Source organism: Neolamprologus multifasciatus, chromosome 22, assembly GCF_963576455.1.
Source record: "Neolamprologus multifasciatus chromosome 22, fNeoMul1.2, whole genome shotgun sequence".
Lineage (NCBI taxonomy): Eukaryota > Metazoa > Chordata > Actinopteri > Cichliformes > Cichlidae > Neolamprologus > Neolamprologus multifasciatus.
In genome coordinates this window covers 20,160,189-20,187,163 of record NC_140459.1, presented here as the reverse complement: position 1 = coordinate 20,187,163, position 26,975 = coordinate 20,160,189, and the positions used below count along the sequence as shown (strand labels likewise).

Below are 26,975 nucleotides of genomic sequence, written 5' to 3'. Positions count from 1 at the left end.
TTCAGTTAGTCTGAATTACCTTTTTATTAGTGTTGTACTGTTCTGAGCACAATGCTCACAAGGAAAATTTTGATAAGCATGATGCCAAAATAAACCAAAACACCCTAAAGTCATTTTTCAGTCGCTTAAAATGATCATGACATTCTGATGTTTTCTTTTCTTTTTTTTTTAGGTTAAAGAAAAATATGAAAATAGAGTTGACAGTACATTTAGGCACACTATTAACACATACTGTACACAGATATGCACAATTTTCATTATCATATTCATATATACTGGGGTTAAAAAAAACATGAGCCTTCCTGTATGGAGAGGTGTGCAGAAAGTTAAAGGTGATACCGCCTTCGCCATCATAAGGGACACATTATTCACCTCCCACTAAGAGAGGCTCCAGTCCAGTCCAAGCCATGTTATCCTGCTCAGCCAATCAGAGTCCATCGGGGCAGCTCGGTGCAAGCAAATCACAGCAGACGAGGAAGTTTCCGTCCAATGACTGCAGCAGAATGGGGCGCCGTTTAGTCAATGGGGGAGTGGGACTCCCACACTTGCTACAGTAAGTGCTTATTAGTAGTGATTCTAGTGGTCACAAGACACAGCTCTTCTGTGAACCTGTCTCACCCAATTTTTGGGTGTCGAAGGGGGGTGAGTGGGGGGTGGGAGTGTCTTTTCAGCGGTCAGTTCATAATAACAAACCTCTTTTCACACTTCACAGGCTTCAATGCATGAAAGAAAGAGCAGTTGTTCAAGGCCACCTCTGAAGTAGCTGTCCCCCCACCACAGTCTAATAATCATCTCTGATTATTTCTGCAAGAGTCAGCTGGGGATGAATGGGAAAATAACCCCCTGCACACCGAAAAGAAAAAAAACAAAAACTAAAAAAGAAAAATCAGACTTATAAAACAAGTCTGTAAAATTAAACATTGTACTTTTATAACAACGGAATGTTAAGTTGTCTGGGGTAAGAGGACATCTCTGGGAAAAGAGCTCTCGCTTTTTCTACTATTAAAACAATTTTCAGTAATACAATGATTCAAAAATGCACATGCCTTAAAGAAAACAAAAAAAATATTGCACCAAATCCAAGTCGTTTTTCCTCTGACCAAAGGTGGTTAGGGACACATCTCCATATCTCTGTCCTGATTTCCTTGTTATGTTCAGTCATGTGAAGGAGAGTTACCTCTAGCGTGCATCTCTTGATCAGTGTACACTGTATATAGACTTAAGGCTGGTTCCCCTAGCTCACACTGGCACAGTTTCTGACAGAAGAGGGTTGCATCTTTGTGCTAACCACACACACACACACACACACACACACACGCACACGCACGCACACGCACACACACAGACTTCTGCTCAAGCCAGATACAGAACAGACCAGAGAGTACATTCTTGAATAGTTCCTGACAATAACACACCTCAGTGTGTCGTCACAGCCTCACCTTAAAGGTCATTAAAGGTCAACGTTGCATTCTTTTTCTTTACGTGATATGAAACACAGTAATGTTTCCCCAATGTCAGAACAGTACACACACATACGAACAGCATGAGCTTTGGTTGCTGCAGGATATGAGAGTAGCATTAAAAAGGGTTCTTTGATTGGATGATCGAGGGAAGTACAGGTGATCTAAGACTTGAGAGAGAGAGAGAGCAAGGGTGGAAGAAAGTCAAGACAAGCACTGAGGCTGAGGAGAGAAAAAAAAAAGAGATATCTGTCACATTTTAAAAACAGCGGCTCTTAAACCCAGTGCAATCGACGTTTTTTGGTTGCGAAAACACAGTTTGCAAGTGATTTTTGCAGCTTAGATGTCTACAGCATGAGGGTGGGTTTGATTACAGCTGTGCAGCCACTTCGCTGACGTGGAGGAGGACCGCACTGGCCAACAGATAGAAGCAGGAAGGTAAGGCAAGGTGTGGGTCTAATGCTATTGAGTCCTGCAGTTTAAAAACAACGATATCTGTGGTTGCCCTCTCTGGACCATGAAAAAGCAGCATCAGCTGGCCCAGAATGACGCTCAACACAACAACAACAAAAAAAAGTCTCAAATGGAGCAGGGGAACTAAAAAGAAAACACAGCCAAGTTCAGTCTTGGTGCAAATTATGAGATTTGTGTTTGCGCGTGTGTCCAAGTGTTACACATCCTTCGTTTCTGTCTTGACAGAAATAATCAGCCAGATAAAATGGAGTGATTTCACCTTCAGCAATGTGTGAGGGAAGAGGAAGGGCAGAATTCTCTCTCTCTCACACACACACACACACCCCTCAACAACAGTCATATCAATCCCCACCACTGCCACTCACACCCTCAGCTCTCAAGTCTGTGTATCTTATCGGCCCTTGTCCTGCTGCCTCTGTCCTCTCTTGTCACCTCTTGAGGGAGGTGGATTTCAGTTTCTGGTTGTATCTATGGATGCGTGGCGAACGGGAGTGCAGCTTGACAAAGAGCTCGGGGAATTTGTACTGAGGGAACATGGTCTCCAGGAAGCCCTCCAGGAAAACGTAGACTAGGCGACGGTTCATGGGTTGGTACTGAAACATGTCAAAGACGCGGAGGATGCCCTTCCTCGTGGTATCGGCTCCGATGATGTGCTTTAGCTCATCTGAGGAAGAAGGGGGAGGGAGACGTAGATATCAGCAGTGTGAACAAGTTTGGTTCTGTCAGAGTTTCCTTCCTGTTAAAACTGTGTCTTTCCTTCCCACTGTCACCAAATGCTTGCTCAGGGGGAGTTTTCTGTTGTTTTTTATTGTTCTCTCTAACGCTTTAGCATCTTTACTTTTAAGGCGACAGTTATTTGGTGCTTAATAATTAAAACTGAATGAAATTGATTTTTTTGTATGAGTTTACAGCACTGCAAAGAATTCCACCTTTCCTTTGGGTTGCAATAATATTACTGGAATTTTTAGTCTGACGGCAGAAACAAAGTAAGGAGATGGCACTAAAGAAAAGCGAGCATGAGTCATACAGATGTCCTCACTGCACCTCATTAGGGCTTGGCTACCTTCACATAGATACCTGATAATACAGCCTCTCAATTCTTGTATTTTCTGTGTAAAACTATATTTCTAGCTGTGTGCTTTATCAGAGGTGCAAACCATCAAGGAAAGTGTGTAACTGGCAAATCGTCTAGTTTGATGTCACCCTTTCAGTTTTCCAATATGCTTTTCTCTGCCTCATAATTAGCTTATTGAACAAATGATGGTTAAACAGCATTTATACCGCCTGGACACAAGAGGGGGGTAATGAGTTCATTTCAGTCATTTCTTAAAAGCAGACTTAGGCTGTATCCCAATTCAGGGTCTGCCGCCTTAAAGGGTGCATTTTAAGGCCGATTACGTCACAGCGACGCGACAAAGGCTGTCCCAATTCGAAGGCTGCTCGAAATGCGGCCCTCAAATGCGTCCTTCCTTTCCCTGAATTTTAAGGATGTGGTGGTGTAGCCTTCGTGGCCTAACATATCCTAGAATGCATAGCGCGGCGGTGGGGTGGATAATTTTGCCAAAAAAAAAAAAAAAAAAAAAGGTGGATGAGGGGCGCAAGAAGAGTAAACTTTAAGTACTGAATATTATGTCACTTATTTATGTGCAAATGTTTAATAACGAAGAACATTAAAACATTACTGTTGGCCACATGTCGGCAAAGTTATGTGACATTAGTGACGTTTGTACTAACTTGGTTTTAAAGCCTTTACTTTAAAATATACGCCGTTCAATAGCTGAGCTTAATCTTACAGAGAATGATCAAAGCTCATGTAGAAACAAACAAACAAATGAACAAAAGATTTTCTCCTTCATTTCTGTCAAACAAAGCTGTATGAAACGTTTCCAGCTGTTAGTATCATGGTTGCTAGGCAACCTGGGCAGCGCGACGGAGGCTAGACCGTCCCATTTCACAAGCCTCGCACTTCCGGCCTTAGCGGTCTTTGAGTACGCGGCCCTTGTGGACCGTTAAGGCTGCAGACCCTGAATTGGGATACAGCCTGTGACAAATCACACAGAGGTCAGTCTCTGGGTGGTCATCACTAACTTATCCAGATTCTCACACTCCTAAACTAGAATACTATTGTGCTGTACTTCAATCGTTTCTTCACACATACAAGATATCGTCTTACATCAAAATTGTTTGTCATAGTTTGGAGTGGTAGTACACAGAAGAGCAGCGGATTCCTAATATGAGACTGACAAACCCCTTTATTAAAAAGCTGTTGGTGACACCCAGAAAGACGTCACTGATTCCTCCCTCCTCACAGCTTTTACTTTCATATTCAGTGGGACGAGCAGGGACTGAGAACTGCTTTTCATTTTAAGTATGAATGCTTCAAAGATAATGAGTAGATGTGGCTCTCTCCATTTATGGCGAGGTGCTAGCTTTATAAAGTGTGAGTGTCTGTGTGTGTGTGTGTGTGTGTGTGTGTGTGTTTTCACCTGGCATGATTCCCAGAAGGCTGGTTTTGGCAGCTACTCGTGTCCTCATGCGGATGTTCTTGTCCCGGCGGGGCGGGGTCTCAGCTAGAATACCATTGGGCCAGTAGGAATCCCTGTTCGGAGGCGGAGCACTAAAAGTTATATAGTACTCCTCTGACTAATCAGAGGTCTTTAAAACAAAAGGCGATGAGTTACCTGAACCTCTTGACGTAATCTGCCACCTGCTCTGGTGACGTCAGGTAGTCCACATGTTCTACGATTTTTCTACAGAAAGAAGGAAACTTTAAATATTTCAAACTACTATTTGTATAAGTGATAACATTTTCCCACCTTTAACTGTATGTCAGTCTTTTTTGCGGGTTTAATGTGACACTCACCTGTTGATTGTGTCCCCATATGTGGCCCTGATGAGCTGCTGCAGAAGGTTCTTAATATTCCTGCGCAGCCACTGGTTCTTCTCTTTGAGATCAAACACCTCGTCCATCAGCAGCAGCATTACCCGGAGTGGGATATTATCATCCACCTGGAAGCAGTTAATTTAAAGCACAGTTAAAGGAATGGAAAAACAGCAGCACACTGACTCACATCAGAGACTTTTGCAGAGACATGTCAATGCAAGGAATGCTGAATTAAAATCTACAGGGTTATTCCTAACAGCAAAGATAATGGCAGAAGGATAAAAGTTTTTTAAATCCTCATTTTAGTGGGAACTTTTTAAGCAGTTTCTCATCACATTTAACTGATGAGCCGATGTTTGTACTCTGAGGCATTTCAAGAAAACTTTGGAAGGACTTTGCTCACATTGTCATCGAGCTGAGCAGAGACTCGACAGTGCTCAGGGTCGATTTCAGACTTGGGGAGGATTGGAGGCACCTGGAAAAATCAGAGGTTAGATTAACGACTACAGAGGATCAAGCGAAGCCCGTGCTTCACAACGTTAACTCAAAACACTTGCAGTATTAAACGGTTCTACCTTCAGTATGGATTGTTTGATATCCTGACCCAGTTTTTCTGACATGCGGCCCATGTTATCGGAGACTTTGTTCACTCCCTCTGCTAAACTGTCTGGGAAGGCTTTTACTGCATTGGACACGTTTCTCATGGAGCTCCGCAGAGGGTTCACAAATGTGTCTATCTGATGGGGGAATAAAACAAAAGCAGAAAATGTACTTTATAGACAAAATGCCAGTCACATGGTGAATAAACAGCTGATCAGTAATGAATGATTCTCCAACATACTAAAACATTCTAACACAATATCTACATATAATATCTACTATAATATATGTATAGGGATGGGTACCGGTATCCGGTGCCATGATGGCACCGGTTCTGACATAAACGGTAGTAACCAGACCGAAAAGCAGCGCACATTTCGGTGCTTTATTTCGGTGCTTTTTTTCCTGAGCTGTGATACACTTTCTTCTTCCTTACATTTGTATTGGCGGTTGGCAAACAACTGAAAGGTGCATTACCGCCACCAACTGGTATGGAATGATACACTTTAGATTCTAGCCAATCATTTTAAGTTTCCGAGAATAGTAGGCGGGTCCAGGTACGTACGTTCTTTTAGAGCAGAGCTACAGATTAAAATGCCCAAGGCGAAGCGGTCAAAAGTCTGGCTGTACTTCACAGCAAAAGATGCAAACTCAGCAGCTGCAACAAGTGCTTTAAGCTGATACTGTGATACTGTCAAAGAAGGTAACACCTCAAATCTGATGAAACACCTGGCGACGCATAGTGTTTTTTTTTAAAGCCGAGAAATGCGCCGTATTTGATAGCTTGCTGCGAGACCTCACACCGAGCACATCTACTGCTTGTGGGTTGCCTGTTATCGGACCCGGAATTAGCAACATCCCCCAAAAACCCGAAGAGGAGAGTCCTGGCCCCTAGCCCTGCCAGTGTAGCAGAAATGATGACGGATGATGATGGCAGCAGCAGCCGTTCTTCTCTGCGTGAGTAGCTTAATGTTGTTCGTGTGTAATTTACGTTGAGTAGGCTAACCACGTTATTACATTAATGCATGTAAGGTGAACAGCAAACACCATCATAGCTACATGCAGCTGTCTTCTTGTTTGATGGCAGATACTCCCTTCACCCTGGCCAAAAAGGCTAAAATGACCAAAGAAAAAGTGGAAAACAGTTAAACATGAGAGGTTTTTGGACAAAGTTTGTGTTTTTTTCCATTGTTTAAGCACTGCTTCCAGCCAAGAATGATACCATATATGCCCCATAGCTGCAGAAAAGGCTAACATTGTTATCTTTTTACAAAAAAACAGCTGAACATGAGAGGTTTTTGGACCACTTTTGTGTTTTCCATTCTTTAAGCACCGGTTTGAGCACCGTTTAAGCACCGGCACCGTTTCAAAAGTACCGGTTTGGCACCGGTATCGGATAAAACCTAAACGATACCCATCCCTATATATGTAGTAATTAAAAAACAAACTGCACAACAGTTAAACAGGTATTTGCATTTGAGAAAAGGAAATACCTTCCGTGCAAACTCTCCTTTGCCCTTGCTATAGGCCTTGTTCTCTAGGAAGTCATACACGTAAGGGATCAGAGTTGGGCAGGCCTTCACCATCTCTGGGTTCAGCAGCAACTGCAACAAATGTGCACCAAGAACTATTAATGGAAGGAAAAATGCATGACAATAAAAAAAGAATAACATATATAAACTATCACATAACAACATTACCTGTAGGTAAGCATTGAGGTCTTTTTTTCTCTTCTCCAAGAAGTCTCTGTCCATGTTATTGAAGGTCTTCTTTCCTGGCAGCTTGAGGATTGATGCCAGGTTCTCAAACTAAAGCAGAGCAAGATTACAAACTGAGACTCAGAAGAAGAAAATGCAGCTGATGACTTTCCCTTATTTTCTGTCACGTTTACATTTATTGTAACAATGTTGGATGCCAGGCCAAAGTTTCTATGATAGAAATAATGAGGTCAGTGTATCTATAAGTAATTCCAGTGAGTCTGACGTTTAGGTTCACAAAGTTGCCTCCAACATTTTTTTCTCTTGTGCCGTCAATATGGCGATACGGTCACATCAGTCAGCCACCAGGCACCACGGGCCTTTGTTTTTTGCTTTAAATCGCGTAAAAGTGGTGTAATAGAGTTAAGTCCCACACACACCTGTTCAGTGATTCTCATATGGAAGTCATGGAAGTCTGAGTAGCGGCGGTAGGTCTTCCAGGCATCCTCACTGCCATCTTGGTTGCGTCTAACCACAGTGATGGTGTACAGTGCGTAGGTCTTACCGTGGTCATTGCACACCCCTGCAGCACCCCAGAAGCCGGAGAGACAAGCATCAGCTACCCGATCCGGTAATACATCCAAAATAGTGAATTGGAAAATGGGGGATGGGTTGAAAAGAGCAGCAGAAAGACAGGAAGTGGACAAAAGGGAAGTGTTGCAGGTGTAATATAGGGCAGTAAAAGAGCAAGCAGAGGGGAAAAGTGTGTATGAATGGGATAAAAGAGAGGAAAAGTGTAACAGAATGGCAGGAAAGGTGAGGGAGGGAGGGAGGAGGGAAAGGGAAAAACAGAAAAATAGTGAAGGTAATGGAGTGATAGAAATAAAGAATACTGGAACAATGTGGCACGAAACAACAGGCACATGCAGATGAAACGAGCTTAGAGGTGAAATGCTGATAGAAAACATGCCGGGAAGGACTAAAAGGAAGTAACAGATACCCAATATCCAAAAGAAAAATCACACACACACAATTCAACATGTTAGAAGAATATAAAACTAAACCACTCGGTTGGCGTACCTGTGTCAGAGATGAAGGCATGAAGGTGCATAGATTCATCATGGCAGGAATTGGGCAAGTCATCCAAAGACTGAAATCACAGGAAACAAATCATCATAAACTAGTAATAATAAACAGCACAGACAGATAACCCATAAATATTAAATGAAAAGGACTCACTAGGTTTATGCTTCCTGTTGGAGAACCATTAAAGGACTCTCCATCACCATCGTCAGACCCTCGGTAGCTTGGCTCTTTCAACATGTCCAGCTCTGCAAGCATGCGGACATAGAGAGGGCTCTGCTTGAAGGACGGGTAATACCGCTCATCGCGTAGCATCATGTCATACACCTGTTGTAAAGTACAAGCATTAGTTTTTGTTAGACTGGGGGAAAAATGCAGCGTAAGCAGGAAAAAAACAAACCCGAAAGGGAGGGGGGGTACCTTTCTCTGGATTTCATCAAATATCTCTGGCGTGGGGTCGTCTTTCCGTAGCTTCTCCCCAAGCCTTGTTAGTGATGCCTCGTCCACCTGCACCCTGGGGGACGCCTGTTAGAGCAGACAGAACAAAGAGGTTAACTTTTCACATCTATAACTACAGAGATGAAAGACAGCTCTTTAAATTTATCTATAAATAAACGTCCCTGTTTCTAAAAGAGAAGTTCAGACAATGTGTAAAATATAGCTGAAATGAGTCTGGCTTAAAATATCCGAGGAGACTGTGGATGCATGACATTTTCAGCTACCTTGTCAGAGAGGTATTGTTCATAGACACCCAGTGCAGCTGCCTTCAGCAGCCCTTTAGTGTCACTAGGCTGCTTCTTGCCGTCCTTCTGCCAGCTCTGCATGGCCTCCAGCTGCTGCTGCGCCGTCACCCTGTATCCCTCCACTGTGAGCCAGAAGAACAGCTCGGCCTGGGCCCCCGCTGCCTGCATGAAGTCTGGGTCAACAGACAGACAGCATTTAGTCTCCTAAATCATATGATGCATATGATGTACTCACAGGTGTCTGCTTATGATTAAGACTCTGGCTACACATACATACACAGCAATCACGGCCAGTAAATTTTATACTCAGTATTTTTGGCAGCCTTTGGTTTCTGGCAGCCTCGTTCCTAAAGATCAAGTTATGATATCAAACTTCTACTTGTTTACAGTTTTGAGTTTTGCTTTGATCTAAGTACAAAAATGTTACACGGCATTTGAAAACCAAGCTATAGCAAAAAATGTTAACTTTTTTTAACTTCATCTTTCCTTCAAAATTTCTAGATTACTCACAGCTGAGTGTTTGCTGATTGAGCATTTGGGGCAAAAAAGGCGAGTGATTTATTGACAGTTTATGGATCGGACACTGATCAATTGTCAGACAGTTCTAAGAGATATTTGGAGACGGTGAAGTTATGATATTGGAAATATTGGAGAGTCCAACTGTTCAGAAATGCATCATTGCTTGGCTGTTTTGGTGCACAGCTGGGATTTTCAATCTGACTTTTCCTATGCTGTGCCACAAATTAAAACATTTTAGCCAGCGTAAACATTAGCATTCTTTTGTTTTTGTTTCTTGGTGCAGCCAAGATCTCAGCTGAAGTCTAGAGTAGGGATGGGTATCATTTAGGTTTTATCCGATACCGGTGCCAAACCACTACTTTTGAAACGGTGCTGGTGCTTAAAGAATGGAGAACACAAACTTTGTCCAAAAACCTCTCACGTTCAGCTGTTTTTTTGTAAAAAGATAACAATGTTAACCTTTTCTGCTGCTATAGGGCATATATGGTATCACTCTTGGCTGGAAGCAGTGCTTAAACAAAAGAAAAAAAAAGTGTGATGTCTCGCAGCAAGCTATCAAATACGGCACATTTCTCGGCTTTTAAAAAAACGCTATATGTCGCCAGGTGTTTCATCAGATTCGAGGTGTTACCTCCTTTGCACCTTAAAGCACTTGTTGCAGGCTGCTGAGTTTGCATCTTTTGCTGTGAAGTACAGCCAGACTTTTGACCGCTTCGCTTTGGGCATTTTTAATCTGTAGCTCTGCTCTAAAGGAACGTACGCACCTGGGCTCGCCTACTATCCTTGGAAAGGTAAAACGATTGGCTAGAATCCAAAGTGCATGACATCTCAGGAAAAAAAAAGCACCGAAATAAAGCACCGAAATAAAGCACCGAAATAAAGCACCAAAATGTGCGCTGCTTTTCAGTCTGGTTACTACCGTTTATGTCAGAACCGGATACCGGTACCCATCCCTAGTCTAGAGGTGACCGTGCATTTGCCTTGGCTGCACCCAATTTGTGGAATAACCTTCCTATTGCCATCCGCGCATCTGATTCTATCCAATCATTTAAATCATGGTTAAAAACCTTTTTATTTAACCTTGCCTTTCCTGCTCGTTAATGCCTGTATCTGATTCCTACACTTACTCTATTTTCCCTTTTATACATATCTTTTATGGCTTTGTGCTTTTAACATGTTTTTACTTGATATGCATTTTATGCTATTCTTGTGTGTTAGTGACATTGACCTGTTAGCACATTTGGTACTTTGTTATGGTCTTATAGTATTTATGTTTTATTTTCTTTTATGTGAAGCACTTTGGTACATCGTTGGTTTTTAAATGTGCTCTATAAATAAAGTTGTATTGTATTGTATTGTTTTTGTCATTATGTTTAGGCTAATGGGAATTCTCCAACCTTTAAAGATTCTCACACCGACATAAGTGACAGCAAAAGAGCATGTCTAAAAAAAACAGAGGCTGGAGTCATACACTAAAGCCCTAACATTCATGTGTTAGGGCTTTAAAAAACATATGATTAACAGAAAAGTTCAGAGTTATAACTACAGTGACCTTTGGCGTCTATGTGATACGTGAGGTGTTGATGCACTTACCCATGAAGAACTGCAGGGCTATGTTGTGGACGAGGATGTGATCCAGCGGGATGACACATAGCTTTCCAAAGTTGGCTGCCAGCTTAAAGGCATCAACCTCCTACACAACACAGGAGCCGAATAAGTAAAGAAGAAGAGAGCAAAACATTAACATAACCAACGCGGACTTTGAGCAAAACCAGCTGACAGCTGTGCAGACAAGGCTGTGCGATGCATGTTTACTCCCCTGCAGTTTCTCACCTTGCCAGACTGCAGTCTCTGGATCCTGGTCTCACACACCTTCTTCACAAACAGAAGACTGTTGATCTGGTTCTTGATCACGTTAATGTCTGAAGGACAGAGAAACAAAAAGCCATCAGGGCAGAAGAGGAAAGCAGTGTGCTGTTTCAATTAACATTCTGTAGTTAGTGAATGAAAACAATCAGTTTTGAGTGTGTGTCTGATGCAAATGGAAAGAAAAAAGCAAGCGCCCACCATCTCCAGCAGTGTCCAGGGAGCGGAGAAACTGCAGCTCCTCCAGCACCTTGTCTCTAACGGCCTCCAGCTCAGCAGGCTTATCTGTTAACTTCAGGATGTTCATGAAGGCTTCATAGTTACAGCTGTTATCCCGGATCTACACATAAAACAGGACATACAGCTACAAACACCAGCACCAAATCACATTTGGTCTCCCAACCCTTAAATTAAACTGTTTCTTGGACAGTTTGGGGTGGTGTTAAACCTCACCATCCATATGACAAACTGGTTGATGTAGTCTGGGTCACTCAGCTGGTTGATCAAAGGAAGCAGCACACCACGCGCTAGCACCTCCTAAAAAACACACCACAGTGTATTTCCAGGCATGCTCGCTGTAATTTACACTACAAACATGTTACTGCACAGCACATTCAGGGGGATGCCGTGGCGGCCTGGCAACCAACATGGTAGCATTTGGCATGTGGCTTTTTTGTGATGAATACACAAACACTGGTTAATGGCATACATATGCATTTTTTATCTCTTATTTGCACCTCACACTAGTTTTTTTTCATGCACTCACCCTTAGGAAGTATCTCATATTCTTATTGTGGAAGTCTCCAGGAGGTAGTAACAGGTACAGAAGCAATTCACACAAGTCCCGAAGAAACCCTGACACACACATGCAGAACAGGGTTACAAGCTAGAACAAAAAAGTTCCTCATAACTGTGAAATGTAAAGCCAGAAACAGAGGCGTGTTTACCTTCTTCATCTTTGTGTGAGGTGCACACAACATCTCGACAAATCTTCCTTTCCATCTCCACCTCAGCCTCAAAGAAAGACTCCATCAGATCATCTGTTATGTCCCCTGTTCAGAAATCACTATTTAGTTACAGTCGTCACTATTCTTAGAAATGATCACTCTGGGTTCATAAAAAAAAAAAAATATAATCAGCTCTCAAGACACTGCAAACACGTTAATAACTGCAGGGAGTGTGATGTATGCACGTACTTAGTTTGTCTTCTCTGTCACCGAGGCGATCCTGGGCTTTTCTGAAAACACGTAAATGTGTGGCAAAGTCGTCCACCAGGCGAGTGGTGAAGTAAGGCTGCCAGTCCACCTCTTTGGACCTTTGCATACAAATATACACAAAATATAGATTGCTTGATTTTTTGCTAAATATATTAGACAGAAAATGTGTTTGAATGTGTGTGTGTGTGTGTGTGTGTGTGTGTGTGTGTGTGTGTGTGTGTGTGTGTGTGTGTGTGTGGTACCGTGTGGAGAACTGGACAAGGGCATTTTGCAGCGTCTGTCTGATCTCTAGTAAGAAGGACTCATCTTCACTCAGGGTGTAGTACCAGTATTGGATGTAGTCTCTCAGTGCAAACTGGATCACCTAAAGAGACATAAGGAAAAAGTGAGGAGTTAGGCAAAATTCTGTAAAGACAATTCAGACTGAGTGAAGTGAGAACTAGAGACTAGACTGAAAAGGCAGATTTTCCATTTTCGTTTTAAAAAATAATCCCGTCCACACGTAAACGCAGAAATGAAGGAAAACGCTGCTAGGAACATGCCAATGCAACAGGTGGCGATATATTCCTAACCGTGTAGAAATGTTGGCCAATCAGAAGTCTAGAAGCCTCGGCGGGGAAAAGTAAACAAAGCTGAATACCAAATACAGCAAATCAGCACAAACACTTCATACCATGTGTCAGCACAGTGGTGGAGGGGTGATGATATTGGCTTGTTTTTCAGCCACTAAGTCGACCGTGAACTCCTCTGCATGCCCAAGTATTCTGGTTAAAGGTGTCATCTGTCCAACAACTAAGCCACTTAAGCCTGGATCAAACTGGGTCATGCAACAGGACAGAAAGTCAGAGAAAGTCCAAACCTCAACCTGACCGATAAGATCAAACACTAAAATTCCTTGATGACACGATTGTCTGCGAAATCATTTACAAAAAAAAGGACACCAATTCTGCAATAAAACACAAACCAGGACTTTTCTAACTAAAACTACACCAGCAATGTTTCTGACTGGAGCCGTGGATGCCAAGTATAAACCACGTAAAAAGTTACAGGTTTTAAAATGAAAGGGTATGGAAGTCCCATCAGCTCAAGCTACAATATGAATATGATGAGAGGGAGCTGTGACTAATGAAAAAAGTGCTTATGTGAGCACATACGAGAGGGGAAAAAAATGCCCAGACAATGTGTCAGAAAGTAGTGACCACACATTTATTTCAGGACGCAAGATGCAGCATTGTGCGACTTTACATTTCTCTGTGCAAGATCTCAAGGTTCACATGGAACTGAAAAGATAAATGAGAATTCCTAGGAACGGGCGAGGGGAGAGGAGAGATGCCACGCTAGAGCCGTTAGCGTCATCTGACCGGCACTAACTGTTGTGTCTGCACTTAACTCTGCCGGCCACACCGCTTTGCTGAGGACGTGCTAAAAAGTTTTCTGCTGCAAGTGTGGTAACCACAGAGCGGCATGGAAAGAAAAACTGACTAATAAGCACAAGCCACAAAGTCGTTCTTTCCATTCTGCAATGCTTGCATAGGAACAATCAGTTAGACGATCAACTTGCAAATGTGTCAAGATGAATTTAAAAAAAACAAACAAACAAACAAAAAAAGCAACAATGATGCAACAAACACTGTTGCATCACATGTCTCACATGTCACAGTTTACAAAGGACAAATTACACAAAGAGCTTTGGTGTAATCGTACAGAGTTTCCAATGATGTCAGACTAGTTGTCAAATAAAACAATAAAAAGAATCTCACTGTGAAAAAGTCGCTGTGTGACAGATGTAAGGATTTTTATATAAAAACTGACAGGGGAAAAAGACAAAACATTGCAAGCTGTGGCAGAAAGTAAACATTTAACAACACCGGAGGAGCTTCATTCTGCTTAATGTGAAGAATGCCTCTGCAAGCATGTACCACCAACATGGTTTCTATTACAAAGCACGACACTGGTACACAAAATAATTTAATTAAGTCATTTTATAATTGAATCATGTCACATTTTCCTGCTTTTGGCATGTTGGAAAAATTAATTTTGCTCTGACAAAACAATACATCACAAGAAAGACACACAGCTCACAGAAGAAAACACCTGAAATGCAGACGTTATTGGGTCATGCAGTGTTTGACAGCCTGTACTTCTCTCTGGCTTGATGCCATTAAGTCACTGACCTGGGCCAGCTGAGCTGATGGGTCAGACAGAGATTTAAAGGAGCCGGAATCCAAAAAGTCTGGAGTATTAGCATTTGTCAGGCAGGGACCTTCTCTAAGCTTCTCCCTGTAGCTGCTGTCCCATTATCACAAGTACACTGCCCACTCTTAGCTGGGTGGGCAGTGATTAAACCTCTCTTAAACCCACATTAGCTAAAACATTTTATTGTAAATGTCTGAATGTTACACAAGTAAAAAAAAAGTGTTCTACATCAATTCTTTCAGTTTCCTGTAACTGCCTTTGGGCTCATTTGTATGTAATTCCTTATAATGATTTTTGACACTTAGTCTCACTCAGGTAATAAGAGGCCCTTTTTTTAAAGGGCTGGAGACATTAATGTAATGAGCTGAGCCAAAAATGTGACATCAACAGACTGAATGGAGTGGCGTCACTGCATGATTCATGACTCCTTCACAAGAATCAAACCAGCCATTTTTGCAAACCTGGCACTGAGGAATATGGACATGGACATGCATGCCGCCTCCTTGGCTCTCTAATTTTAGGAAGTCTGACAAAAAGCCATACACCGAGCAGCACGTATAACATCTTCTTCATGTATTCTGTTTTTGTGTAATCATCAAATGACATTACAGGATGTTTGGGTCACCTTGCTGTAACAACTCTACCTACATTGAGGTGGTACTCAAATTTAATAGAAAATAACCAAAACTGAGTAGAGCAAAGTCCAGCAGTGTTGAGTAGATGCTAGTGGAAAAGAGGCTTTAATGATCATGAGTGTCATTTTCTGAAGTTAGACCCAGCTCCTTTAAAGGCAGTGCTATCAAGGCATTACAAGTAATATAAAATTTTGAATTTAGAAAATAATACTTATCAAAACTCAACCAATTTCTTGCAAATTATTAGTTAATCATCTTATAAAATGTAAACATGCACTTGTTGTGGTAGTGACATGATGAAAGGGGCAAGGTGTGCTTATAAAGAAATGAATACAATTAGTATTGACACAGAGCTTTGGCCATGTGTTGTATGCCATACAATAAAACTGGTAATCTATGCTTCCCTACCTATGAAACACATGTACAGGGAATCACAAGACCTATCACAAAGAGAGGCACACAAACACACACCTGCTGTAGTGGTTCATCTATGAAACTAGAGCCTGTGAGTCTTCTGTCAATTTTTATAGGCTTCATCTCCAACTTCATCTCATCCAACGTCTGAAAGAGACAAAACATAACCCACAGTGAGACAGGAGTAAAGTAATCAGAGAAAACTTTAGTGACCTCCGTGACATCTGGCAGGCCGGGTCATCTGTTTGTGCAGGCGAGGTCGAAGTGCGTGTATTTTACCTTCAGTATACCAATTTGTGTGGGTGGTAAGTACGAGTGCTCGCACTTTTCCAGGTGTTTCTCCGAGTTAATCTTTCCATAAAGCAAAGTGACCGCAAAGCCCCTGCAAAACAGAAGTGTAATTTAGAAATCAGCAAAACACCTATGAGCCAAGCTCCTGATGTGTTGTGGTTAACTGTGAAGCTTAAAGAGGTTAGATTGTCTCCAAAGGTCTCACTGCTCACCCTCCAATGAAGCAGAAGATATAAAAGGCCAGGTAGAATATGGCAAAGGGTCCAAAAGTGACGAGGAACAGCACAACTCCAAGACCCCCCCATCCCCAGATGGACAGACTGGCCTGAAACACACAAGACAAAAAAAAAACACATACTCAATACACAATTCAATTCACCCCATACTCAGCTAGACTGATGATAATATTCTATAAACACATATAATGACCATCAATGGTCCTCCACAGAGCAGAGGGGAGGGAGATGTCTGCGCAGGAAGACATTACATAAAAGAGTGTCAGACAGAAACTGTGTGTGTGTATAATCCTGTACAATCACATCCTATGGTGTTCCTGTTGTACAGGAAACAGAGCTCGTTTCGACCCTTTTCCAGCTCCAACTTTAGCCCATAGTTACTTGAGTGTCTCCTTTTTTAGCCTTATCATATTAAAAGGTACAGAAGAAGCTTTTTAAAAAACAAAACAAACGAAAACATAAGCTATACTGATAAGTTATGTCCCCTAAGTGTATGCTTAAGGTCATGATAGCAGGTATGAAACCTCAGGAGGGGTCTGCTGCACATATTAAACCAGGCCGCGGCACCTTAGAAAATAGCTGTGAATGTGTCGTTATGAGTTACAGCTGCTTATACAAGGATCCTTAAATGTTCAAGGAAAAAAGAAGCCTTCAAAAATGTTCTCACTGTGAAGCCATCAGAGTCACTGACAGGCATCATGATCAGTGGTGATGATCTTCGGCTGCCTTACATTCATGTTAGAGTTCCTTAGATAAACAAATCCTGTGACGGAGCCAGAGAGGAGCACACAGAGCTTCCTTTGGACACTGAGACATTGTTCTCACTGTTACAGTCGGATGACACACATTAGACTAAACAGAGGCCAGTCAGTTTACTGTGTATATATACAGAGCTAGACTAATTAGTAGGGCTGTTTGATATAACGATATATATGGGATGACGATATAAAAACGTCTATCGTTTCATTTTACGCTATCGTTTGTTTCGTGGTGTCGCAAAATAAACTGTTTACGGCAATATTTTTCATCGTTTTGATGGTCACTGACTATATTAATTTCTTACAGTTCTCTCTTTCGCTTATATTTCATATAAACACACTACGGACAGACAAGCGACTGTTTTTATGCGTTGTCGTTAGCAACAACGACGGTAAACCCATCGCGTGTCCGCTTGTTTATGTTCCACATAAACCTTTCACAATAAAGCTCAAGATCTTGATGAGACTTTTCAAAATAAACTGAATCACGTGAAAGAGTATGCAGAGTATTTACGGATGAGAAGCAAAAAAGAGCCGTCAGGTGCAGAAAAATAAACCTTAGAACAGGCTTTTACGCTGTGTAATAAATACTCACAAAGAAAACGGCGGCCGTTACAACTTATGTCTAAAAATGCATCCTTTAATGCATCGGTTAAAACACTCGACTCCAGATACACGACACCCAGCTGGAAACACTTCACGCAAGTCGAGCTGCCCAAGATTCACAGAATTTACAAAAAATCTGTGAATCTCTGTGAATAAATCTTTGTGATTTATATTGTTATCGGACGATAGATGTCTTATATCGGGATATGAGTTTTGGTCATATCACACAGCCCTACTAATTAGTGCCAAATACTATTAAGGCATATGGACAAATGAAAAGAATAATGAAGAGTGATCTGTGGCTCCACAGACATGCAAATGCACAGTTTTCTTGCTTAACGCTAAAGGATAACTTAGCTATCCAAACATCCATCTTCTTCAGTTCATCCAAGGCCTGGTTCTGGGGGCAGCAGTCCAAGCACAGAAGCCTAGACCTTCAGTTTATCTGGGGGAACACCAAAGTGCTCGGGGGCCACCCGAGAGACATAATCTCTCCAGCGTGTTCTAGGTCTGCCCCAGGGCCTCAGACTTGGAGGTGCCGATTCTCATTCCCGGTGCTTCACTCAGCTGTAAACTGCTCCAGCGCGAGCTGGAGGCCACCACTTGATAAAGCCAACAGAATCACATCATTTACGAAAAGCAGAGACGAGATTCTGAGACCACCCAAGTGGAAATCGTCCGCCACTTGACTACGCCATAACAACTATGAACAGAGTCGGTGATCTAGATAAATGATGATAAAAGAGGAGTGAACATGTTTGAATTAATGAACCTCAATTTACAGTACTGGCTTAAATGTACACTCTACACTGTAGCCTGATGTGAAAAGTACACATATGAAAGCTATGTTAGGTCTTTCAATAATATCCAGTTACACACATTTTGTTACCATTATAATTTAGGAGTAAAAATATGCTATATCTACGGTAAATGGACTGGTTCTTATATTACACTATTCTACTCATCATAGCACTTGACTAATTGACTCATTTACCAATTCACACAATCACTTTTTTCTATGCTCTTTCTATGTAAGTGCTTTCATTCATTCTCTGACAGACACATTGGAGAGCAACTTGGGGTTAGTATCTTGCCCAAGCATACTGTGCCATGCAAACAAATGCAGGCTGCATGAACACCAACCTTCCGATTAGCAGAAGACCTGCTCTACCACCTGAGCTACAGCCACCGCCCATGAAGACCTTGAGGCACCAATCTGTTTATTAACTTAATTAACACTGGTGTCACCGGTTTTATGCATTTCAGTTTTAAAACAACGACAACAACAAAACAAACTGCACAATATTCATTACGTTTGTGACATTTGTGATAGCAGAAGAATACACAAACACCAGCACATTGCCCACTGCAATATTGGCTCGATGGAGGAGTTCAAGACTATAAATCAAGCTTCAAGCTACTGTGGAGGAGCTGCTGTGATGCATTGACAGATTATGACGTTAAGGACCAACAATGGTCAGAGCTATAGGCAATAGAGAGGTATTTTTTCCCCACTGATGCATTACTCAATATCATTCATAATAAATTTAATCTGTCTCGCTATAGTTTGATGTCGCACATGCAGCCTCAGAGCACACAGGTACGTGCACACACATTATTGCACGGTGTACTTACGAGGTCACTAGAGGAAACAGGAGGATATTTCAAACTTCAGCCTGACATTTTTGTTTATATGGCAGAACTCTAATTAAAAGTGAATAAATTAATTAAATTAATAAATTAAAAAGGAAAGAGCCAGTGAATTTTATGACATCAGCGATGCCACAGCGGACAACAGGACAATTGGACTATGAAGCAAACTGACCATAGACTGGTTTCAGTCACATGTATAAATAACAGTGAAACCTGCTATGATGTACGGCTTGGAGATGGCTGCACTGGGAAAAAATGACAGGAGACCGAACTGCAGGTGGCAGAGTTGAACATGCTAAAATTTTATACAGAGCTGCCAGGCAGGAGGAAAAGAAGAAGATTCCTGCATGCATTAAAGAAGGACATGCAAAGGTTGGGTGTGACTAAAAAGGATCCTGACGATAGGGTGAGATGGAAGCAGATTATCTGCTGTGGTGTCCCCACAGGGACAGGCCTGAAGAAGAAGAAGAAGAAAGGGATAGGTATCCTAACATCTGGGTCATGATAGGTTTAAAGACAACTGTGAAGCTTCTTTTCATTCAAAACAAAGTTCCTACACGCAGGAATGCTCAGTGAGGAGTACAATGTAGAACTCTCTTTTTTATCTACTACAGAGCCCAATATGTTTATGAATGTTTTTCATGTTAAAAAAATGTGAAATATGTAAATTTTAGTATGCACTGCCCACTTACTTCATACAATATCTCTGAATTTATAGATTCTGAATTTAAGTAGTCTAATACTGGTTGCTATTGTTCAGATGGGTGTGCTTGCTGACTTGACCGTGTCAGCATGAACGTCTTTATTAAAACTGGCCATAATTGTTTGTCCTGGTCCAGAACTGGAGCAAATAAAACTAGAACAAACACAGCCTCTCAGTTGGATCAGGATGGAAAAAGCTGATAACGGGCAATTTGAAACAATAACTTCACTAGTACTCGTTCAGATCTTAAAGCAAAGCATTTTTAAAGTCTTACTCTGAAGCACTTTGGACCGCATATGCGCACGAATAGTGTTACATAAGTAAATCTGACTTGAGGTGAACTTGTGACGTCCCTCCTCACCACATCAGCTGAGGCTAGTTTCACAGTAAATAGGATAAATTAAAACCTGAGGCTGATGGCTGTCACTGAGGACCTTCTGACCCTGATGTTGCTTACTCATCAGAGTCAACTAGACAGGCACTGACAATGTGCAGGCCAAGACATATGGGTCACATTAACAGAACAGCAGGATCTTTGAGAGTGCCTTGGAATAAATGCTGCATACCTGCCTGTCACTTTGTTTACAAATGTGGTTATGGGAGAGGCAGGAAGTATTAGAGGACATTTATATACAGTGTAAAAACCCTGTTGGGTACATGCAGTTCTCCACCCTATATTTCACCCTGTCTTGTACAAAGGGTGACATAATTTCACTATCTCAGTTGCATAAGACATTGCAGTTTTTCTTATTGTTGAAACACCTTAACTGACTACACAAACACTGGAAGGACAATTTCCAACCTTTTCCTCAATTTCTTGCCTCTACTATAAAAAGCACAATTTTGATCTATATGGATGTAAAGAAATCAACTACTGCGAACATTGACTATAATAAAATGTCTCAAACTTATATGAATAAACTGAAGTCCAGGCTGCAGAACGTGTTCAAACTGGCTAGACTAACCCTCTTCCTTGAGTCATAAAGGGCAAGAACAAAGTCACTGATTGCAGGGTTGGGAGGAGAAATAGGGCTGGCCAGTAGAGAGAACCATTATTACAATTTAACTAGGAGTGTAGCAACACAGAGGAATGCTTTTCAGAAAGGTTGCCACAAAATGTGACCATCTAAAACAGATCCACGTGTCCTGATATCTAACACAACCAAGAGAACTATAACATATCAGCCAGAATCCTTTTATCATTTAAAGGAGATCCAAATTAAACCGCCGTGCAAACAAAGAAACAGTCTGAACTGTTGTTCAATTTCCTCCCACACTTGCATCACAGGGAACCAAGCAGGTACATTTTCAGGAGTGTTCGAAAACTTTTTTACCAAACCAACAAAGTCATATTTACTAGGGGTGCAACGATACACAAAATTCACGGTTCGGTTCGGTTCGATACTTTGGTGTCACGGTTCGATATTTTTTCGATACAAAAAAAATGTTCATGCCTTTTTATTAATTTGTCATTTATTAAATTTTCACGGCACATTCTGCACCACATCTCTGTGCGTTCATCATTTGTTTGAAGCCAGCTCACCTCCTGCAACCACTTTTCCGAGAATACGCGCTTCTTTTGTGGTTCGGACTCCTTCTGACATTTCTTTGGAGGTGGAGGAACATCACAGTAATTGCTTAAAGGAGCTTCTTCGACATCTTTAAGAGCTCTGTCTGTCCTCCTCCAGAAAATCTTAAGTACGCAAACACGCGTTGCAACTTCTTATCTTGTGCGGGTTTTTATTTTGACAGCGAATGCGCACCTGCGGACCACTTATGTGCAGCCCTGGTTATTTAGCTCGTCATATTGCAGCCACAAAAATTCTTTTGTCCATGAAACCATAAAGCTGCTCTTTCTTTTTGCCTTATAGTCTGATTTGTCATAACGTTTCCGTTTTGTGGTAAGCTTTTCTTTGGCTGTCACTTCTTCACCCTGACCTGTCTTATTTGGCTCAGCAGAACTAAAATATATATCCTGCTGCTTTTACACACGCACTAACATAACGCTCAGCGATTCTCTGCGCGATCAACCTCTCACATGTTTAAGCTGCAGGAGATTTCACTTGTCATGTTTGCATAGTAAGCTAACGATTGATAAGACGATGTCAGAGGAATTGGTGCGCAAATTATCATCACTCACCAATCAGTACTGTCGCTCTCTATACACAGTTCACGCGATTGCAAAGTGAAAGCAAAAAACAAGCGCAAATTCAAACGCGATTTCAGTATGTCACATATTGACAGTGGCCGATGCCAATGACATAATTACCCAGATACATTTCCGAAAGAATGCAAAAGCATTGACATATATTTTTCCTTCCTACGATAGGCCGACGGGCAGGGCAGAGATAGATTTTGGTAGCCCGACTGGAAAAAAGCCCCAGGACGTCGGGCTAGCGATTTTGCGAGCCCTGTATCTGATTGAGGAATCACTCATCTTTGGAAAAGAGAGTTTATTATGGAGAAATGTCTCTTTCCAAAATAAAAGCTATACTATACGCTTCTTCTGGGCTATATTCTCAGCAGCATATTAAACATATCAGGTCCCCATAAGGAGAATCATGTGCTAACGGCTGTCTAAATGACTCGGGTAACGTTTGTAGCATGCCTGCTTGTTTTTGTCTGCTTCCACTTGTCTTTGCACTAGGATGATGTCCGAGTAAATGTGCAGTCATATTGGTTGTGTTCCCACTAGTGCTGTCAGCGTTAATCTGAAATGACATTAACGTCACAACACGGCAAATCTCCATTAACGAGCTACCGCGGATCACCTCATGAGTGGGGCTGGAAGACGTCAACACATTAACGAGCTAACTGCGCTAACACACTAGTTCCCACCAATTGAGCATTGCTGGCACATCCAACATACTGTTTTACTTTTGTCCATGACTCGCTTACCTTCAGGGTCATACATCACATGAAAACCAAAATAGTTCCAAACGCCAGATCTGAATGAGGGTGGGGGAGGTTCAATTTGCCATGTTGCAACTAGCCTAGCTTCTGTCTCGCTAGCTTGCCCTGCGCTCAGTGAATCTGTGTTCGACTACGCCGCCTAGGCTGCACTGTCGAGCGCAGATCCACTGAGCGCTCAACACAGACAGCATCGTCAGAAGGAAAGTTGATAAAATAAATTAAAAATGTTGTATCGTTCGATACATATGCGTACCGAACCGAAAGCACTGTATCGAACGGTTCGATATCGATACGAGTATCGTTGCACCCCTAATATTTACTACCATAAACTACATGCTCAGCCTGATGGTAGTAAAGAACAATTATAATACATTACCATCACACACGCTAACAGTGTGATGGTGTAGTAGTAACTTATGGATTTTGTTAAAGATTTCCGCTAAATAAGATCCGGGTCCAAAGTTAGCAAAGCTAATGCTTGTGACAAACACCTGAATAAAGGCAGAGTGCAACTAAATTTAGCCCACAGTGGAGGGGCAACCAACTTTCCACTGACTTTGTATTTGGTGAAGGTGCCTCCCTATCAAGTGGCTTCACGAAACTACAGCAGCCTGTCAACACGGAACCAACATCAGACGTGGCTGAAACCAGCTAGAAGCATTTCATTTGCATTTCAGCTCCTAGATATGTATAATATATATTTGTGTTTTCCTTCCAGCTGGTGCAGAGTGTAATGTGTTGTGCTTTGTCTATACTAAAATAGGACCAAAACAGTGACATATGTACTCTGTACATATGTCACTGTGTACAGAGTACAGTGACAACAGTGACTCTGTACTCACCAGAGAAAACCACAAGCTATGCTGTGCTTACTGCAGCATCCAGCAGTTAGTTAGGCAAATAATTTTATTAATCATCTTAAACATGTTTTTTAATAAATTAAAAACACAAAAGGTAAGTAATAAGTACACTTATGAGAAAGAGTGTTTTTAGATGTACTGAAGCATATACAGTCTGATCAATTACACCCTTTAAAATTCTGTGACTCCTGAGAAAGAGCCTGAATGTAGTTCAAAAGGGAAATGCAAGTATATGTTCGACGTCAGTGGTGCTAGTAAGCAGCAGTGAATGTGCACGCTATCAGTAGGACTGTGTGATGAGACTGTGGAGGCTTGGCTCTATAGAAGAGATGATAACTGACACTCGTGAGTCATTACAGCTTACACAGGGCTTAAAACATGAACCATCTGTTCCAGTGATTAACACCCAAGCCCATCAGGGATCCTCACATCTGAATATCTAGGCAATTCCTTATGCAATACACACTAAACAGACACTCATTAACACAAAAGTGACAGTATTAAAGGCACTGGGCGAGATCACAGATGCAGATGGGCACTGAAGTACCGCTCTCGTGCATTTCAAATAGTTAAAAAGTGGCTGGATGTTACAGCATGGCTTCAAAGAGAATTTCAGAAGACATGTTTAAAAACATCTGTCAAAACCTGCTTCATCATCCTGAAAGGATGCTCAGGGATAAAAATCATTACCTGTGTGAATATGCTGGCCAAGGATCAAATACAACAATATAATTGTGGACTTTACTAGGCTTCAAACAAAGACATATTTTTATTTTCTAAACTTTAATTATAACCAATTTAATATTTGTGTTTTAATATTTCTTACAAATTTACTTACAAAGTAGAAGACAATCTAGAATTTAAAAGGAGTGAAACACACAGAGGCAGTGTGTTTTGAAGAACGCTCTGGATGCCCTTGACTCCAGGCACATTCAGATATTCACACGTAGCCTCTTATCAGTGTGTCTGAGAATATTTTTTCCCTAACTTTCCACCATGGACGTGCACACACACGCATGAAGAACTACTCAAGGGTAGATATTTCTATTTTTGTGATCAATGTAAGTCCTCAGGTGCTTAGCTGCAAACCCTGGGCAGTGTAGTCATTAGGTGAAAGGTTAACTCAGCCCATTAAAGCTCTCCTGTGGGAGATCATGCCTGAGAGAGAGAGAAAGTAAATGGGTCTGACTGATTGTGCTGGCCTAATCCACCAGGACCACTGAAATGCAAAGAGCTGCTATATTAACCTTAGGATCAAAAAGGCAGAAGTAGTAATGATGTTAATTTCCAGAGAGGACAAGAAATGTTGTAGTTCACTTTTCTCCAGGATTTGAACTTTATTACAAATTAATAACAGCATACTAATGACCCTGAAAACTGAATGATCAAATGGTCCAGCTTGTTTTGTCTAGTTCCCCTGAGCTGTGGTTTGATACTGTTATTACCCTGGGGAGGGTAAAGTGAGCCACACCCCTCCTCTGTCACAAACAGTGTCCCCAGCTGCTACTTTTCACCTTCCAGTGAGAAGCAGCCCCAGGAAGGCAATAACTGGGTATTTATACTCATTATGTATTCAGCTAGTAGCGATCATCAGGTTGGCAGTAACCCAACTAGAACTGAAACTGTAACACACAACCAAGGAGCATGCGGTGGGAACGGAACTTAAGCCTTATCGAGGCGCTGCAGTAATCATGACTGTTAACAACTCCAAATCTGATGAATCATGTGAGCTGCGTCTTGTCTCGACATGACCTAGACACACTGTACATATATCTGGATGAAAAGACAGGTCTGAACAGAGCTTAATTCATGAGAGCTGTGAGCCTCTTTGGCAGGGCAACAACTTGTACAGCACGTAGAAGGAAGAGGAGGTACACTAGCAGGCCTGATGTGACAGCATGCTGGACTTAATATCTACCAAGCTTTGATTAAGGGAGCTTAACGAGGTTTAGCAAGTGCTAAAAAGCACAGAGATAACGCTGTGTGACTGTGGACGAGCACACATGCACTCCCATCAAACTCAATATACAAAGGTGAATTGATCAAGTTGTGCAGACAGGCCACTCACTCACAGAAGCAACTAAACTACAAAGGACTACATAAAACAAAGCGATATCTTTCATTGATTTCTTACTAAGGTTACCAGAGACTAACATTTCCAAATAGCAACTAAGCCAACTAAGTGTAACACGTGACTGCCCACCTCACCTGCAGCTCAGATGAGGTGGGCAGTCTGCTCTGTTAGCTGTACTTTCAGGTCGCTAAACTGGGGGGCATCCCGTGAGATGTAAAGAAAAAAAAATCTCTGCAACCACTGATCAACAACAATGGCCTTTATTAATATTTCAAGACAAGCCTGGGTTAGGCCGTTTAGATGTGTATGAAAGGAGGGAAGAAGCCTGTATGACTGACAAGCTTATCCACTACATTTCAACTTAACATCAGTCATTAATGCCTGAAAATTTATTTCCCACACCATTCAGACTGTCTGTATCTAGGTGTAACAGCGTAACACGTTTATTATCGACATAAATGTTTGCATCCAATGCTGATTGATCAACAGTGGACTGCAACTGCGCCGATACAAAAATGTAACTTTCCCTAGTTAGTCTCTCTAGCCGTCAGCCAATATAACGCCCAGCTCACCTGTGTTCGCTGTAATGTAGAAATTCGCTTGTGAGTATCTTCATTCATAATATAAACGCAGACTACCGACACTGCCTGTGTCGAGCTAATTCCAGCGCAGTGTTGACAGTGCGCATATCCTAAGCCCGTCGTATTAACTTAGCGTTAACGGTGTAATCCCGCGCTGACTGCCACTTATAGCTGACATGCTTTGTGAAAACACAGCGGCAGCGAACAGTCCTCTCTCCCGGCTCCCGTGTTTACCTGCGGGGCTAGGCGCTAGCTGCTCCAAGCTAACTAGCTATGTCAGCCACAAACTACTGTACCAACACACGCGAGACTTTTTCACGGGAGATAACTTACCTCTGCAAACATCGTCTAAAAGGCTGTAAGTTGCGGCGGCTCTGGCTAACCCCACCACATTGTAACATGCGAAGAGGAGGTGATTTTCTTGGTTAAAATCGGTCGTATTTCCAATCTCCGTACTGTCTTCGGAGCGTCGCCATGTTTGCAAGGTTTACGTCGTGGGTGCCCCGTTTCTG

The 26,975-nt window shown here is 41.9% G+C and overlaps 1 protein-coding gene across 4 annotated transcripts; it reads right to left on the bottom strand.

The window, feature by feature from the left end:
- Positions 1-26,975, bottom strand: snx13 (sorting nexin 13). Of its 4 annotated transcripts, XR_014871950.1 has the most exons (26): positions 26,455-26,790; positions 16,292-16,404; positions 16,068-16,170; positions 15,846-15,935; positions 12,786-12,907; positions 12,523-12,641; positions 12,274-12,378; positions 12,093-12,181; positions 11,780-11,863; positions 11,528-11,666; positions 11,294-11,382; positions 11,054-11,153; positions 8,921-9,114; positions 8,619-8,723; positions 8,355-8,525; positions 8,196-8,265; positions 7,556-7,734; positions 7,119-7,226; positions 6,912-7,022; positions 5,394-5,555; positions 5,222-5,293; positions 4,798-4,943; positions 4,616-4,684; positions 4,421-4,533; positions 1,314-2,598; positions 1-1,283 (listed from the first exon to the last, which is right to left on the bottom strand). XR_014871950.1 is itself a non-coding variant. In XM_085148687.1 (25 exons), exons 1-25 carry the CDS (start codon positions 26,806-26,808, stop codon positions 2,363-2,365), a joined length of 2,901 nt encoding a protein of 966 aa, XP_085004813.1. In that variant the 5' UTR covers positions 26,809-26,975; the 3' UTR covers positions 1-2,362. The 4 variants fall into 4 exon arrangements, 3 of the variants coding, with proteins under 3 accessions (XP_085004813.1, XP_085004812.1, XP_085004814.1); XM_085148687.1 differs by lacking the exon at positions 26,455-26,790 and adding an exon at positions 26,797-26,975 and having other exon boundaries at positions 1-2,598; XM_085148686.1 differs by having other exon boundaries at positions 1-2,598.